This window comes from Spermophilus citellus (genome assembly GCF_964194105.1).
Source record: "Spermophilus citellus genome assembly, chromosome: X".
Taxonomy (NCBI): domain Eukaryota; kingdom Metazoa; phylum Chordata; class Mammalia; order Rodentia; family Sciuridae; genus Spermophilus; species Spermophilus citellus.
In genome coordinates, this window is record NC_138190.1 from 24508223 (window position 1) to 24525807 (window position 17585).

A 17585-nucleotide genomic window follows, 5' to 3' on the forward strand; every position below is an offset into this window, starting at 1 on the left:
TGCCTTGCTGTTCCTAACATCCTTAAAAAACTACTAAAGGCCCTCTAATTTATATTTTAAATTGTTAAATAAAAGAAACATTTCTACAATAATGTAGGAGGGGCAGGGGTAGGATATCTGAAGGAGAGTGACAACTTTCACCTTGTGCACATTTGTATTTTGAGGAGAGATATTAATCAATGAAAGTCCTCTCATAACATTTTTTCAATTCTCAGATTTGGGCAAATAATCTAGTTTAGAGTATATTGATATGCCTGGTATATATATGCTAAGGAAATGTTTGATAAATAAATAATTATCCTCTATGAAGAAGATACTGATGATGGTGTAAATGCCTTCAACACAACATGATCAAAAGTGTTCATTCAAAATGGCCTAAAACTAAGGATTCTGTTTTCCACGGATTTTCCAGCTCACTGTTAAGGGAGACCTACTACTGGAACAATCCTAGTATGAGACATTTATCTAAATATTTTCTAAACAAATATTTAAAGATTTTTAGGATTTTTTTCAGAATCATAAAACATCCTGCTTTACTTTTTCCCTAGCTAGAGTAAAAAGTTGGTAATAATTGAAGGTTTACTGCAAAAGGAAGAATTTATTTCTAGATACACCACAGTCAAAATGTAGTCACTACAGATTATTGTTTAGGTATAAAATGTCAATATGGGGATTATTTCAGGGTGAACCCTCTGTCTACTAATCAGATCTTAAGCTTCCTAACAATACAGTGTTTTTCACATTATGAAAACTCAACACATATTTTTTTGAATTGGCCTCTAAGATACTTGCTTTAATTACTTGCTGACAGAGAAGCTCTTGCCTGAGATTTACATAATTATTATTTTGAGGTAGGTAATACCTGGTACAAATGAATATCAATTTGGAAAGCACTTTTATCACTTGTTAGATTTTTTTATATTTTTTGATCTTACTAGTGAGAATTTTTTAGTTAAAAACTTTCACATTAACTGTCAGCAGATGAGTTGACAAGACTGCCTTATTTGTATCCTTGTATCATACAATTAGCTTTCACTCTAAATATATATATATATATATATATATATATATATATATATATATATATATATAGTGCACACACACCTCCCTGCAGATCCAAGCTCAAGTTTCCAAGTACTATCTAATTTGTAACTTTACCTTTCCCTGGCATCAACATCTTGACAGAATTAAAGACTAGGATTTTTCATAATTTAAATTTCCATTGGCATGCAATGAATCCAGAGCAGAAAAACAAATACATGAAATACAGGGTGGCTTCAGAGCAGGAATCTTTAGTACATAACTCAGAGGAACTCAAGAAAACAGAATGTAATTGCATGCTGAAATCAAAATGGTTATTGACCTACAAATCCTTACCTATGTACAAAAAAATAACAAAAAAAATTTTGAGAACAAAGAACACCAATCCACCCAATTATATCTTCCTGGCATTTTATTGGCATGTGGATTAAGTGAAGACTAAGGGAAAGGCCCCACCTACAAGGTTTTCTATGCACCTGTGTGTATATCCCTGGAGATCAGCTTTTATTCAAATAATCACTGAAATGTAGCTTCAGATATCTTAGGCTGAAAATTCGTGATCCTGATTTTCAGATTCCTCCTTGTAAGAAATTCAGGCATTGTTTTTAACTATTCATTAAAACTTACTGATAGTACATATTTTTTTAATGTGGACCTTAATTTGTATACACAGAAGTGCAACCTGACATATAATAGATCATGCTTCAATTTCTATTTTCTATAAACTTCATTAACTTTGTTCATAAGAAGTTTTGGTACATCTTATCTAGAATGAAATTACCTATACCTTCATTACTCAATGAATCAATGAGGATCTTGTGAAGGAGCAGCAACAGAGCCAGGCATGGTGGTACATCCCTATAATTCCAGCATTTTAGGAGGTTGAGGCAGGGAATCACAAGTTTGAATCCAGTCTCAGCAACTCAGTGAGGCCCTAAGCAACTTAGCAAGACCCTATTGCTAAATGAAAAGTAAAAATGGGGTAGGGATGTAGCACAATGGTAAAGCATCCCTGGATTCAATCTGAAGAGGAAGAGAAAGAGGATGAAGAAGAAGAGGAAGAAGAAGAAGAAATAGCACCAGTATTTCAAATAGAGAAAGTTTACATGAAGAATTAATAACAAATAATAGTATTGACACATGAAAAGGGGTAACAGAAGACTCAGAGGGTTCCAGGAATAGCAAGTTCTAAAACAAACAGCCAAAATATTTATGCTGAGAAGAGTTGACCACATTGAGGTTCAGATTTCTTTTCTTATTATTATTTAATTTTTTTTGTTCTTAGTTATACATGACAATAGAATACATTTTTATATATTTATACAAACATTTATACAAACTGTGATCCTCATTAGAATGTGGTTGCATATGATGATGAATACATTGTGGTGTATTCATAGACTTACATAGGAAAAGTTCAGATTTCTTTAAAGAGAGCAAAAACAGGCCCAGGCACAGTGGCGCACACCTGTAATCCCAGCAGCTTGGGAGGCTGAGGCAGGAGGATCACAAGTTCAAAGACAGCCTCAGCAACTGCGAGGCACTAAGCAACTCAGTGAGATCCTGTCTCTTAATAAAATACAAAAAGGGATGGGGATGTAGCTCAATGGTCAAGTGCACCTGAGTTCAATCCCTGGTACTCCCCCCCCCCCAAGGAGAGAGAGAGAGAGAGAGAGAGAGAGAGAGAGAGAGAGAGAGAGAAGAGAGAGAGAGAGAGAGAGAGAGAGAGAGAGAGAGAGAGAGAGAGAGAGCACCAAAGCAGACTACCTCTGGGGGCCAAGACACTGACCAGAGGACACAAATCATAGCCCATAGGCCAATGAATAGTAAGAGTATGGTAAGAGACTGGCTGGCTGGAACTAAACTATGAGGGAGAGTAGGTACCTGAATTGCTTGATAAGAAAGGTGGACTTTCAGTGCCCCTTAGATCTTTCTTTGGTTGAAGCCAAAATTGTGACAACTGACAAAATAAATAAATAAATAAGTTTAGAAAGTGTTTCTCATCTTTCTCTCTCTCTCTCTCTCTCTCTCTCTCTCTCTCTCTCTCTCTCTCTCTCTCTCTCACACACACACACACACACACACACAAGACAAAGAATGGAGGATATGGGGATGAGAGCTGAGAAATGAAGAATAGGTACACTACTTACATTAGAAGTCCAAGATTTTTTAAATCTAATAACCACCTATTTTTGTTCTTTCAGTTTTCTAAATTAAGAAAAATAAAAATAAAAAAAGAAAAATAAAAAAATGATGTTAAAGTCCAGATAATTACTCAAATGAATAAAGTAGAATAGATAGAAGATAATAAAGAATGGTATAAAATATGATAAAGTGAAGAAAACAAGCCTTGCCTCTAATGGTGAACCAATTCATACATATCTGCAGACTGTACAGGGAGGGAGTTTGTGATTGATACATTAAGCCCCCAGATATCATGGTATATTTTTTAAAAACTTGATTATGGAGTCAGACACTGTGGCACACTTTTGTAATCCCAGGGGCTTGGGAAGCTGAGGCAGGAGGATGGCAAGTTCAAGACCAGCCTCAGCAACTTAGCGAGGCCCTAAGCAACTTAGATAGACCCTGTCTCAAAATAAAAGATAAAAAGGGCTGAGGAGGGGCGGAAGTTGTGGCTCAGTGGTAGAGCACTCGCCTAGCAAGTGTGAGGTGCTGGGTTCGATCCTCAGCACCACATAAAAATAAATAATAAAATAAAGGTATATTTCAGAAAAGGGCTGGGGATGTGGCTCAAAACAAAACAAGAATAACAACAAAAAAATAAAGACACTTGATAATATAGAGCTTACAAACCAGAAGATTCTGTTTCATTGTGATATTTAGGTATGACCAGCAAAAACTTCCATTTTCCTATTAGTTATGGAACCACAGATTCAATCAGTCTTCCAGTGGATTGAAAGGGATTTATCATTCATCCATTGATTCAATGTTCTCTCTGATATGACTCTCAAATTAATAATTTATAGTATTTAATCATATATAGGTCTTAGTGGGTTTGAAGCTAATCAAAAGTAATCATTTTTATTTCGTGTTGGAAAGAAAAGAAGCAAGGTTCCTTGTGTTTTAATATTCTACATGTTATGCTTAATTTGAATTAGGATACATTTTCCACTTTGGCAGTTCCTTTGTTTATAATTTAAACAGAAATGATAATAGTAGCATCAGACTCTATTACAATTACTTTGTGGAGGTAAGAAAAAAAAAAACCACTTAAAGCGTTGTAATTACATCAATGCTGTTAAATCCTCTACGTGTGTTTTTAAATGTCAAAATCCCAACATTAATTACCTTTATGCATTGAAGCATGAAATGGCTTCAAAGTCCTTAGCTAAATAAAGATTATGACTAAACTAGTAAGGGTTAAGGCTAGACTTGAGAGCAACAAAAATATTTGGCTCTAAAATTTAGAAGTATGTTTTCTAGAACCATATGTTTATTATTTTTCACATGACTTTATTTCTCTTTTCAATTAAGGCAATTTTTTAAAGAGATAATTAAAGACATTTTATATTTTTTACCTTTCTACTATTTTTTCATATAAACATGTGAACAAATATGAAAGTGTTTTTATACAATCCATGTTACAGTTTTAGAAAGATACATCAAGTTTATCCATGGTCAAAAGCCAGAAGTAGTCTTAGGAACCTGGATTAATAAGTGAGGTGTCAATGATGTATTCTATCAAGTGTCACAAATATACTTGCTCCAATTTAGTTTCTATAGGTCAATTGGAAGACCATGTGGTATGGTAGGAATTCAGAGACTCTCATCAAATAAGACAACTTTGAAATTCTAGCCATGCCTCATACTACTGATGGAGTTCTGGGAAAACGCTAAATTGCTGAGTCTTGATTTCTTCATCTGAGAAGAGCACATTTAAATTGTAGACAAATCCTAAAGATATACTCTGTGACAAGCACTCAAAACAGTGTTTTTTTTTAATCCAAGTAATAGCAGTAAAACAAAGAATATAATAATATGAACTATTTAAGAAACATCTGATGTTTATTTTATATTACAAAAAGTTTTTCTTCTTCCTGCTTATTTTGTCCCTACACTCTGCTTGATGCTACCTTCTTATTTTCATTCTACTTATTTTTTTTTTACATTTTGTTTTCTGTATACCATCCTGTTATCTTTCTCTAATCACTTAAAATGATCTTCAAATATCTGCCATAGCTGTTGGTCTTTTCCTCTAAAATTGAGCATATGGGTTAATGAGAACATTTTCTGACCTAAAGCATAAGGTGTAGGATTATACATCACCACTTACTCATATGAAACTCATGACCAGAATAGAAAAAAAAAATGTCTGGGGCTTGGGATATAGCTCAGTTGGTAGACCGCTTGCCTTGCATGCACAAGGTCCTGGGTTCAATCCCTAGCACCACACACAAAAAAAAGTCTGATTCAAATCATTATATATCTATAAGACAACAATTCAATTAAATTAACAAATATCTGCCCATTTCTCAGGTATTATTATATTAAAACACAAAACATATCTTCCTTATTTCATACATGTAACTTATTAACCAGTATGACAATGCTTAAGGAAATTCTACAGAATTCTTAAATGCCTTCATATGCATCATGAAGACCCTCATTAGATATACATGTTGATCATAAGTTGAATGTTTAGTAGGAAAATAATGTTAATGAATGTACATTGGTAAATGGATAATAAAATAGGATTCAATGGCAAGTTTCTACTGAAGCATAAATAAAATAAGATCCCAAGTGATGTTTGAAATCATGATGCAGAACTTACATATATGTTCTCTTCAGAGCAATGTCTCACTGACATTTACTTTAGTGGCCATATTTTACATATTATCTAACTGCACTATGATGACATACAATTAAAAGAAATTAAAGCTCTTCAGAAGGCAATATCAATTAATGCCCAGAAAAAGATGACAACAAAACAGTGGGACCCCTGTAGTCACTCAGACAGAATTTCTAAGTAAGTCCAGCAAATCCTCAGTATATGTAGATTCCACATGTTCAATTCAACCAACTGACATCAAAAGTACACTTTAGGCCTGTGATTATTGTGTCTGTATTGAACACATACATACATTATTTATTATCATTTTCTACTACAAAATCCAGTACAACACCATTTACATAGCATTACATGGTATTGGGTATTATAAGTCATCTGGAGATGACCAAGCATATTAGAGTATGTGAGTATGTTCTATGCAAATAAGATACCATGGGACTTGAACATCTGTGGGGTTTAGAATCTGCAGGTGGTCTCAGAACCAATCTTTCCTGGATATTGAAGAACAACTGTATTTAAGTTCTGGTGACTTCTCTCTGAAGACCTTCTTTGACCTACTCGCCAATCCATTTACCTGCCTCCCCATCTCCATCATTCTACCAGCTTCCTATGTCTAGATCAAAACTCCCTGCCAAGAATCATCCCAAGTTTCTCCCCCCACCAATAGAGAAAGACACTCCTTTCTTCAGTTCACCTCTTATTGAACTTCTTGTTTGAAAGGAAGGAAGGAAAGACAGAAGGAGAAAAGTAAATGTAATGCACTAATTCTGATTAAGATATGAATCTCTGTTGGTATTGGCAACTTAAAAGAATGTTATAAATAAAACTAATCTTTACAAATAGTACCAACTCCTCTCGGAAGTGTACAGTGGAACTCACAAATTGCCTCTCCTGTGTGAAAATGGACTTTCTTTTATCATCTGATGAAGAAAACATTTGGAACTTTTTCATAATGACAACAGTTACATTTCCAAAGTTTTGCCATCTTACTGTGCCCTTAACAGTGTTAATGAAATACTTTTTTTTCCTGTATATTGCCCTTATTGTTTTATGAAAGAAAGGATTCATAAACAAGAAAGTGGAAGAGAAGAAGATGAGGATCAAATTCAATATGAGGGTGGTAAAGATTGAAATAGTCACATATGCTAAACCAAAATCTCTCATACATGTTGATCATATTTCAATATCTAGGAAAAGAACATTAATTAATTCATAATAATAACTGAACAATAAAATAGAATTCAAGAAATGAAATGCATTCTGCTGTCATGTGTAACTAATTAGAAAAAAATTTTAAAAAGAAGTAGAGACAGATATAAAAAGTAGAATTCAAATGCAAGGTTCTGCTGAGGCAAAAAGACAACAAGATGCAAAGAAAATATTGAAAACATGGTTCAGGGACGATAATGCTTACATGATTCTTAATCCCTCATCAAGCATGTAAAAGTCTTGCAAGTTGCAAAGGGGAAAAGAATGTTTGAGAAAGCCATTTGTTTGCTGAGGGCACCCCAAGGGTGAAGTGGTAGAGGTACTTCTGCTTTCAACTCAAGGTAACAGAAGGACTTTAGAGAGTGAATCTGTGTTCTCCACAGTTTTGGAGCTATGACATGGTGGTGAGTCATCAGTGTCTGACTCTCACCTGGAAACCTAAAGGACAACAGACAGACTAGGGAGAACACAAAGTGGTAGGACATGAAACAGGTGGCTGAGTTGGATAGCCTACACTTTCTACATTTGCCAAAGCCAAAAATGAGTCTTCTTTCAGAAGGGCAGAAGAAAGAGAGAACATGCATGCCTCAGAGGTTTATCTGAAAGAGTACAAAGACTGAGTAGAAAGAAGCTATAGAAAAGCAGATATCTAGGAACTTAAAGAGGAAATGTACAACTAGAAGGAATATAGAACTAGTTGTAAGAGAGAGATCTCAAGAGATCAGGGTGAACAGGTGTGGAAGAAGGTACCAACATAATCTATGAAAGCACCCACAAGAACAAGAGTTAAGGGGGCTGGGGATGTGGCTCAAGCGGTAGCGCGCTCGCCTGGCATGCGTGCGGCCCGGGTTCGATCCTCAGCACCACATACCAACAAAGATGTTGTGTCCGCCGAGAACTAAAAAATAAATATTAAAAATTCTCTCTCTCTCTCTCTCTCTCTCTAAAAAAAAAGAACAAGAGTTAATATTAAACAACATTTATGGCCAGAGAAAATTACAAAATTGGCATCAATCAGGTAAGAACTCTTCTGTTCCCCTTACTTTGGCCTCCTTGATATCTCCCAACCCTGGGAGTATATGAAAATAATATAATAATAGGCAACAAGAAACAGAAGTAGGAATAGAAGTGCAAAGTATATGTGGTGGGGGAGTAGGATTAGAAGTCCCTGGTGAGTGTCAGATCAGGGAAAAAGATTAGCTATTAATTTTCAGAAGTCCTAAATCAATAATCAACAGGCTTTCCTTCTCTCTGAGAAATCATTGGATAGAAATCGGGGGTATAATGAACTTGAATGAGAAAAAATAGTTTTATATTTTTATTAGACTTTAATTGAAATTCAGCCTTTCCTTTTATTATGAATGAAGGTAATGCAACACAGCAGGTCTAAGATTGCTGCCTTTAGAATAGACTTTTTGCAGAATTGGATTTTGGATGACATCTGGGAGTTTCTAATTCAGGAGTTCTCTCCTCCTTCCTTAATTCACTGTGCCTAGTCTGTGCAAACAAGGTGGCACACTGAGTATCTGCTTTCTTCCTATGTGCTTGGAATTTTGATACATGCTAGGTAGAGAATGCTTATGTAACCAGCCTTGATTTAAAAAAAAAAAAAACTTAACTCTGAATATCAGAAGTTTCCCAGGGCAGAATTATCACACACTTGTTACTGAATTCTCATCACTGAGGAAAGAATGCACTCTGTGTAAACCCCCATAGAAGAGAGAGTACTGGAGGCCTGCATGTGAGTTCTTCCAAATTCTGCTGTTCTTTCCCCCACATGATCCAGCAATATATTCTTACTATATCTCTGTAATAAATCTTAAGTACGAGTACAACTTCACATGAAGGGCTGTAAGACCTTTTAGCAAATATCTGAATGTGAGGGTAGTCTTGGGGATAACCAACAGAGTAGTGATTTCTGTGGGATATGCTAGAATGATCCCAACTCACTGAAATCTAGCTACAGCATTATTTGGGGAAAAGAAAGAAAGAGGGGTAAAGAATGATAATGGCAGGTGAACTGTTGCTCGTAGTTGCAGGCACATTTTTATTAATGTATTTATTTTAATTAGGTATATATGACAGCAGAATGCATTTTGATTCATTGTACACAATTACAGCACAACTTTTCATTTCTCTGGTTGTACAGGATGTAGCATTGCACTATATGTTTTATTACTAGGGTAATGATGTAGATCTCATTCCACCATCTTTCCTGCCCCCATCCCCCCTTCCCATCCCTCCCTCCCCTTTGCCCAATCAAAGTTCCTCCATTTTTCCCATGACCCTCCCCCATTATGGATCAGCATCCACTTATCAGTGAGTCCTATAGTGCAAGAAATAAAATCAAGAATTAATAAATAGGATGGATTCAAACTAAAGAGCTTCTTCTCAGCAAAAGAATCAATGAGGTGAAGAGAGAGCCTAAATTTGGGGAGCAAATTGTTGCCACACATACATCAAAGAGAGCACTAATCTCCAGGATTTATAAAAAACTCAAAAAACTTGACACCAAAAAAACAAACAAACCGATCAGTAAATGGGCTAAGGAGCTGGACACTTCAGAAGAAGATATACATTCAATCAACAAACATATAAAAAATGTTCAACATTTCTAGTAAATAGAGAAATGCAAATCAAAACTACTCTACGATTTCTCACACCAGTCAGAATGATAGTTATCAAGAATATAGACAACAATACATGTTGGCAAGGATGTGGGGGAAAAGGAACACCCATGCAGGCATATTTGAAAAGATTAGACCCATCCCCAAGAGAGTTGGCTCTCCGGATCTCTCAGATGTTTTTGGCCATGTAGAATAAACTCTGCTAAATTTCAGTGGGAGGGCAAGAATAGTGCAACCCAGGTTATGCTTTGATTTTGTTCTTTTCTGTTGTTTTGGGCGGATATGGGTGCACTGGAAGAATGAGAAAGGGCCCAAACATTCTGTACAGTGGGCTATGGATGAGCCAAGTTTTAGTTTATAATTGCTCTTTCCTCCATGAAGGAGGAAAGAAAAAAGTTAAATCTTTTCCCAGAGTTGAAGCAAGATATTAGGTAAAGTAGAGGAATAAAGGAAATAAAACCACTCTAGCCCTTTCTTCAGCCTACTGTTGTCTCAGCTCCCCTCTCTTTCATCCCAGTTGGGTTCTCCTGGTAACCAGAATGTGAACCCTGTAAATGGTAAATGTACTGCTAGGAATTTGAACCTACTTATAATGAATGAAGAAAGGGAATTTTAAATCACAGCTTTGCATTTGTGGTTATTACATCTGGATACACGATACAACTTGATGAAAAGTGTTATAGGCTTATAATTTCATAAATACTAGAGGGGTCATCACATCAGGGAAAGCTGCAAAAAATTATATGTTCATGGGACACTACTCCCTTGGTTTTTGCCTCAGGTGGATGTATTAGAATTGAAACTCTTGGTTTTGGAAACAAGACTCTGTAACTGACGATTTTTCCCCTATAATTTTTTCTATTGGAAACTGTGGAAAAAGAGAGCCAATCTCCAGATGGAGATATACTTTTGGAGTTTTAAAAAGTGAGTTTGTGTGGCATTCTGTTTGTTTTTGCTAATGAGTTCTTATAAAATGAGATTTCTACCCCTTAGGGGCTAATGGCTTTTGGGTCTGTTGTGTATATTTTTATATGGGCCATCAGTCCTGACTCTACTTCCCTCACCTTTCAACATTCTGTATGTACCTTTGATCATTTGATTCAGATGTCCCCAGAAAAGAATTAATCTTTTTTAGGTTTTTCACTGGATACACACACAATCAAGACAAAAGGCATAAAGAGGGGATATGTAAGCCCATTATGAAAAAAAAATATATATCAAGATATCAGGAATTCACCCTGGGGCTGGGGATGTGGCTCAGGCGGTAGCTCGCTCGCCTGGCATGCGTGCGGCCCGGGTTCGATCCTCAGCACCACATACCAACAAAGATGTTGTGTCTGCCGAGAACTAAGAAATAAATATTAAAAATTCTCTCTCCCTCCCTCCCTCTCCCCCCCTCCTCTCTCACTCTCTCTTTAAAAAAAAAAAAAAGGAATTCACCCTGACAATTTCCTGAGCATGATGAGTCTTTTACTGCTTAAATTGTATTTAAATGCTATTTGGTGGAAAATGCTTTTGTCCCCTTAGAATCCTTTTAGACAAAAAGTCTGGGTTAAAAAGAAGAATGAATTGAGAAAAAGTTTAAAGTTAGGATTACTGAATAAGACATACTGAAATTATAACAATCAAGGGGAGGAAAAAAACCTGGCATAGAGGGAGGCTGAGAGAAAGGAGAGAAGTGGGGCTTTAATTTTTTTTTTTTTTTTTTTTTTAGGAAAAATTTCTGGAAGTTTCCCCCTCTTTCTAAAGAGAAATTCTCTCATGCTGCCTTCGCAAGCTGCTGTCAACAATTTGGATTCAGACTGCTGAGCCTAGAAGACATGAGAAGGCAGGGATGGGTGGGCTCCTACATGTCCTCACAGAACTCTCTCCATACACACCAGACAGATGAAGAAGTGTCCCTGAAAGAATAGTTGGGGACTGACAACCTCAGACATTCTGTCTAGAAACAAACACGGACCAGAATTAATCACAATGGACTGAGCATTCTGGGATGATAGGCACCACAGTTGTAGGGCACAACTGGGGTGGCCTGGCCAACTTATATCATCAGTGCTTTGTTTCCAGGGCTCTGCATGAGCCCTCAGGACTGTACTTCTTGTGAGGGTGCCCTATCACAACACCACCTCAGCCCTGGAAGGTATTCGGGTCAGCTTCAACTGAGGCTGTGGCCAGGTAAAAATATTCCTAAGGAACAAACAAAGGCTGCCTGAGGGTCCTTTGTAATTAATGGGATTTGTTTAAACAGACTAAATCCAGGACTCCTAAAGGGCATAAGTGAGATCGATAGTGCTGATAGTGCTAAGTTGGGTCTCACCCTGCTGTGTGGGGTCCTACAGATAATAAGACACATTGTTGTGTAGAAAAAAGTTAACATAGCAAGTCAGACTGCTGTCCTTAGAATGGCCTGCTTGCAAGTTTGGCCCTGGGCTGATAAGAACTTCATTTAGGAAGTGTTCACAGCCTTCTCTAAGTCATGAAGGTGACTCACTGTCCCTAGGCTATTTGTGCAAACATAGTTTACACTGAAGGAGAAAGCACAAGGAAACCAGCCTGTGGTTTCCTTCAGATTCTGCCTGTGTCCTTTTCTTTTACAATCTGGCTATATCCGTGTAGTAATTCTTGGCCCTGAATACAACTATATGCTGTTTCATGAGACTTAGCATATCCCCAAGTGAGAGGTGGTCTTGGGATCTCCCAAAAATCAACATTAGAAATCTCATATATTCTTTAATATTATTGATGTTGCTATTTATGAAGCTGTTATCTTGAAATTTCAATTACATTGATCACTGCTTTGAAATTAAGGTTGATGTGTTATGTAAATAAGCACATATTATTACAAAAGAAATGTTTAAGACTTCTTACAAGGGTTATTCCATTACCTATAAATTAATGGACATGGATGGGCCCTCAATTTTATCTACGGACAAGGAAAAACTAGTTCTATGGGTTATATTTAAAGAAGTTGTAGGAGGCAAGAATAAAGTCACTTCATAATTTCATGCCATGCTAGTTCAATGTGACAGTTACCAAAACAGTGTATGTATAAACTTTCTGCAGCTATAACCTCTCATTATAGAATGTAAGTTTTTTTGTGGAGCTTTAGTTCAAATACATAATTGTGTACAGAAAACTGCCAAAATGCAACTTTGAAAATCTCTTTCACTTTCAGCTGACTTTCTGATCATAGATCATCCACCTCTTGGTTCCAGCTGGGTGCAAAGTAAGTCTTCTACACAGCTTATGGAAATGAAAATAAGTGCTATAACATTAAATGTCACAAATTACTTATAAGAAAAAATGTTGCTTATGTTTTCTAGGTTTTAATAAATTTTGAAGTTACTTAAATCCCCAATGAAAATTCTTAGTCAAGTTAATGGTTAATACCTTAAAATTTATTAAAACATAATACCTTAATTCATTAAAACAACATTACAAATTTGACTTTAGTGAGTTCAAAGAGAGTGGCTAAATTTGTGAAAAAAATTATTAGCATAGTACCCTGCTCTTTCCTTAAAGATGTATAGAAGTATGTTACCTATTGGCAAATGTTTTCTTTCAAATGAAGCAGTACGGAAAACAGTGTTTTTTCCATTCTCTGTATCTAAATTATTTATTCAATTGAATATAAAAATACTATTAATGTAAAAATAACAAGAAAGTTCATATTCACAACATTTGACATTCTTCTGCCTAAAGCTCTTCATCCTTCCTTCATGGTGAGCTGCACTCATGAGGCCCCATATTTATGCCTTTATAACTTTGCACACAGCATTTCCAGAATCATATCATCCATGCTGACTGTGCCAATGATGGGTCTGAAGAACAATTCAGCAATGACATTGGTATCGATGAATTTCAGCAGGAAAAGGGTGTTATTCAATTCTGTGAACCTGTTCTGATACCCTGGGTTCGGGTTCGTCATCTTGACGTGTTCACTGAGGATCTGCTGAGTTCCCCACTGAAGTCCCTCTATGTACTTCACGCACTGCAGGCCTGGCAGGACTGGAGGGAGAAAAATCTCAGTCAATCATTGCTCCAGTTTACTTTCTATACAAACTTTTACCTATGAGAAACAGGTCATTATATGGAAAGTTTTGCCAGATGACAAATATTTTGCCATTCTTCCTCAAAATTGCCTGCCATTATACTCATCATCTAGCCAATAGTGGCCAACTTCACAGCCACAAATGATTCATGTTTCACTTTAATTATTTGCCTAATTATTTGCCTACAGGGCATTATTCTAGAGGCCCATATAATTTGAAAGTTAATGCTGAACACTTAACTATACCATGATTTCTGTATTGGGGAAAGTTCAAAAAATGTGGTTCTAATGAGTGCTCTCAAGATTCTTACAAAAATCTTAGAAGTAAGGTTTTTGAAAGCATTCTCTTGTTAAAAAGTAAACATGAAAACATAGATTGCAACATGGATCAAAAGTAAATCAAAGTTTGTTATATGTATGGATCAAAAGTAACTCAAAGTTTGTTATATGTATGTACAAATGTGCCATTATTCTTTATAATTAAAATGTACTAAAAGAAACTAGAAAAGTAACTTCAGAAAAGGTATGTGTGGGGCACTGGGTTTAATTCTCAGCACTGCACATAAACAAATGAATAAAAAAATAAAGGTCCAACAACCACTAAAAATATATATTAAAGTTTTTTTTAAATAACAGTGATAGAAAAGAGTTACTTGTTATAAGCAAATCTAAAATCTGATAAAATAAGAAAATAAAGCAACACTTCTGGTCCATGTTCCCATTCTGATAACCCCAATCCACATATTAACATCCCTTACTATCTATAGCTCAATACCCAGGCTTGAGGCTCTATTTTAGTGTGTGAATTCCATTCATGCCATCTGAAAACTGCATTTTTTGAGCTCCACACCTTCTCCTCTGAACAGCTTTTTCAAAAAATAAGGAGGAGGAGGAGGAAGAGAAAGCAGGAAAAAATACAAAGTCAGGAAAGAGAAAAGGCAGATGGAGTCCACAACTATCTTTTATTTGTCACCATGTTTAAGCCCATGTATATATGTTTACATGTTGGCCTTATATGTTTAATTACCTATAATTATATAGAATTCATGTGACTTTATAATATATAAACAAGTGTTTAACATAATAAATTACAATATTATAATTTATACTATAAATTATACTATGATTTATACTATATATCATGTGGGTTTAAACAAAGCTAAGGGAATATGAAAGGCTAAACATTAAAAAAAAAAGTCACACATTTAATAGGCACTACCTTCTGTCCAAATGTAGGTGCATTTGTGTTTTAACACACTCAGGTTTAGCTGGTTAAACTCACCTGAGTGCTTTGTGGGTAAAAGTGGGAGGTAGAGTAACAATAAGGAAGAGGAGGGGGGTGTGTGACAAAAGAGGGAAGCTATCAGAATGTAAAATATGGAAGCTGAACCCCAGTCTCACTGTTTATCTCAATAGGAATGAGAAAACTCCTTTCCAAATGATCTCAAGAATTACCTGGGGCACTTATTATGAATGCAGATCTACTGAGTCAGAATTTCTAGGGGAGGAGCCTGGAAGGACTTTTAAGCACCACCCCCATACAAACACAGTGCTTCTAATGCACAGGCCAATTTGGAAAAACAACATGAGCAAAGATGTGACCTATAATAGTCACAGAAATGAACTGAAGTCATGAAATGCTAATAATCCCAAATACTGCTAGCATTTAAAAATGTTAGATTTAGAGACTCCCAGCTCAAGGATTGGGGTGGGATGTAAAAGAAGCATCACCCCCCCCCCCATACACACACACACACTGCATCATTTTCCTGCAACTTTGCCAAACTGATATTAAGAGACATGGAGAATGGGAGGGTCTAGATGCTTTGGACCATACAAATGACCGTTCAGAGGTAGATCGGTGAAGCACTAAGTTTGCTATTCTGACAATATTCCCAGAGACTTAATCTAGACTTAATAGATTTCCACAAACTAAATGGCTCTAGTAAAATTTCAAAATGGGGATTTAGAGAAAGATGTTGCATGACTTGCAGTGAGCAAAAACTTTCAAAGCTAGGCTACTGAATTTAAAAGAATAACGAAAGAAGAAAGTCATGTCCTGTGAAGGCAGAACTTACCTGTAGTAACGGGAACACGTAAAGAACCAAGTAGGAACCTCTCCTCTCCTTTTGGCAGCAGCTTACCTACTAAGAATGATTCCCAGAGCCCCCCCCCCGCCCCACCATGACTCTACCGAAACGTGATTCTTCCTCAGGTGCTCCGACAGCCCTGCCCCTCCCTGCTCCCCACTAAAAACTCTTTAGTTCCCGTGCCCTGGGGAAGGTACTTTCTAAAGCTTTTCTGAGCTGGGAAAGTCCAGGCTGGCGACCTTACCTGGGTTAAAGAGCATGATCCCCTTGAGGTAGGCATACTCTTTGGTACTGATATCCAGACTCCAGCACTTGGCAAGGAAGGTCTTGATGGCCCGAACAGTGGTAACCCAGGGCAACTGCTCAGCTTCTGACAGCGGTGCCAAATTTGGCTGCGATGTGGACAGAAGTGGTGGCTCGAAGCCCTCGGTCTCCCGCCGCCTGGTGGTGAGGCTCCTCTGCAGCATGCTGGGCTCTGAAGTCTCCGCCGTCTCGAAGTACAAGCGATCCTGGGCGAGCTCGAGCATGAGTAGAGACGCCCAACAACCTCGCAACAGCACTAACTGCTGTTCAAGAACTAGCACCTGGAAGCAGGGCAAATACTTAACGAAGCGTAGCGTCTTCAACAGGCCAGCTGAGGCTGCCTCACAGACCACCTGTGGATTCTTTAGGGCCACCGGCTGCTGCGCGCCACACCAGGTGACCCAAGAGGCCGCTGGCCGCGCCTCGGGAGCCTCCGGGGTTTGATTCGTGCTCGTAAGCATGCTGTACGGGATGATGCCCTGCTGCTGTTGCTGCTCCTGCCGCTCCTCCTGCAGCTGCTGCAGCTGGTCTTCACCACAAAAGTAGTTGTGGTACTGGAGCTCTGGGTCCCATCCGCCAGGCAGCCCTTCTCCATCTCTCAGCCTCTGAGCGCTGGAGGAGAACTCCCACCCCGAGCCTCCTGGCTGTGCCTCGGACGCCTCCGGAGCCACAGGCGTTTGCTTTGCATTAGTGAGCAAGCTGTATAAGATGCTGCCCTGCCTTGGGTGCTCTTCCCCACAAAAGCAGCAGCGGTACAGGAGCGAAATGGCCTGTCCGCCCGGGAGCCCCTCTCTGCCCACCCGGGACTCAGAACCGCATGAGCAGCCCCAGCACGGAACTCCCAGCCGCGCTTTGGGCGCCTCGGGAGCCGCTTGGGTCTGCTTTGAGCTGGTGAGCATGTTGTAGAGGATGCTGCCCTGCCTTGGGTGCTCTTCCCTACAAAAGCAGCAGCGGTACAGGAGCGAGGTGGCCCGCCCGCCTGGCAGTTCCTGTCGGTCAACCCTGGGATCAGCACCGCATGAGCAGCCCCAGCACGGAACCCCGAGCCGCGCCTTGGGCACCTCAGGAGGCGCCTGCGGTTGCTTCGCGCTCATAAGCATGTTGTAGAGGATGCTGCCCTGCCACTGGTTGTCTTCCCCAGCCATGGCCCGTGCGGTCCGCTGTCGGTTGTGCCCAGTGACCGCCTCCTGGGACTTATTTATACTGAGTGCACACGCAAGCACGTCCGCCTCCTCCGCTTGGGCTCAGAGGGGGGCGCGGCATTGTGATTCCAAGTGTCTGCCTAGGACCTCAGAGGTTCAAAGAAGCAAATACCCCCTTGAAGCAGTTAATGGAAGAATATTAGCATTTGCGAGCTCCTGGACACTTCCTTTCGTCCCTTTACCTTGCCTCCAGAAGACCGGAACAGAGCTCCTGGAGCAGGGGGTTGGGGCACTGTTAAGATCTTTCCATTG

At 38.3% G+C, this 17585-nt stretch overlaps 1 protein-coding gene across 1 annotated transcript; it reads right to left on the reverse strand.

Moving 5' to 3' along the window:
* Positions 1-13444: 13444 nt before the first annotated feature.
* NR0B1 (nuclear receptor subfamily 0 group B member 1) lies at positions 13445-17276 on the reverse strand (the record flags this gene model as incomplete). The annotated part of the gene is made up of 2 exons (XM_081277464.1): positions 13445-13695; positions 16073-17276. 2 exons carry the CDS (start codon positions 17274-17276, stop codon positions 13445-13447), a joined length of 1455 nt encoding a protein of 484 aa, XP_081133590.1.
* Positions 17277-17585: the final 309 nt, after the last annotated feature.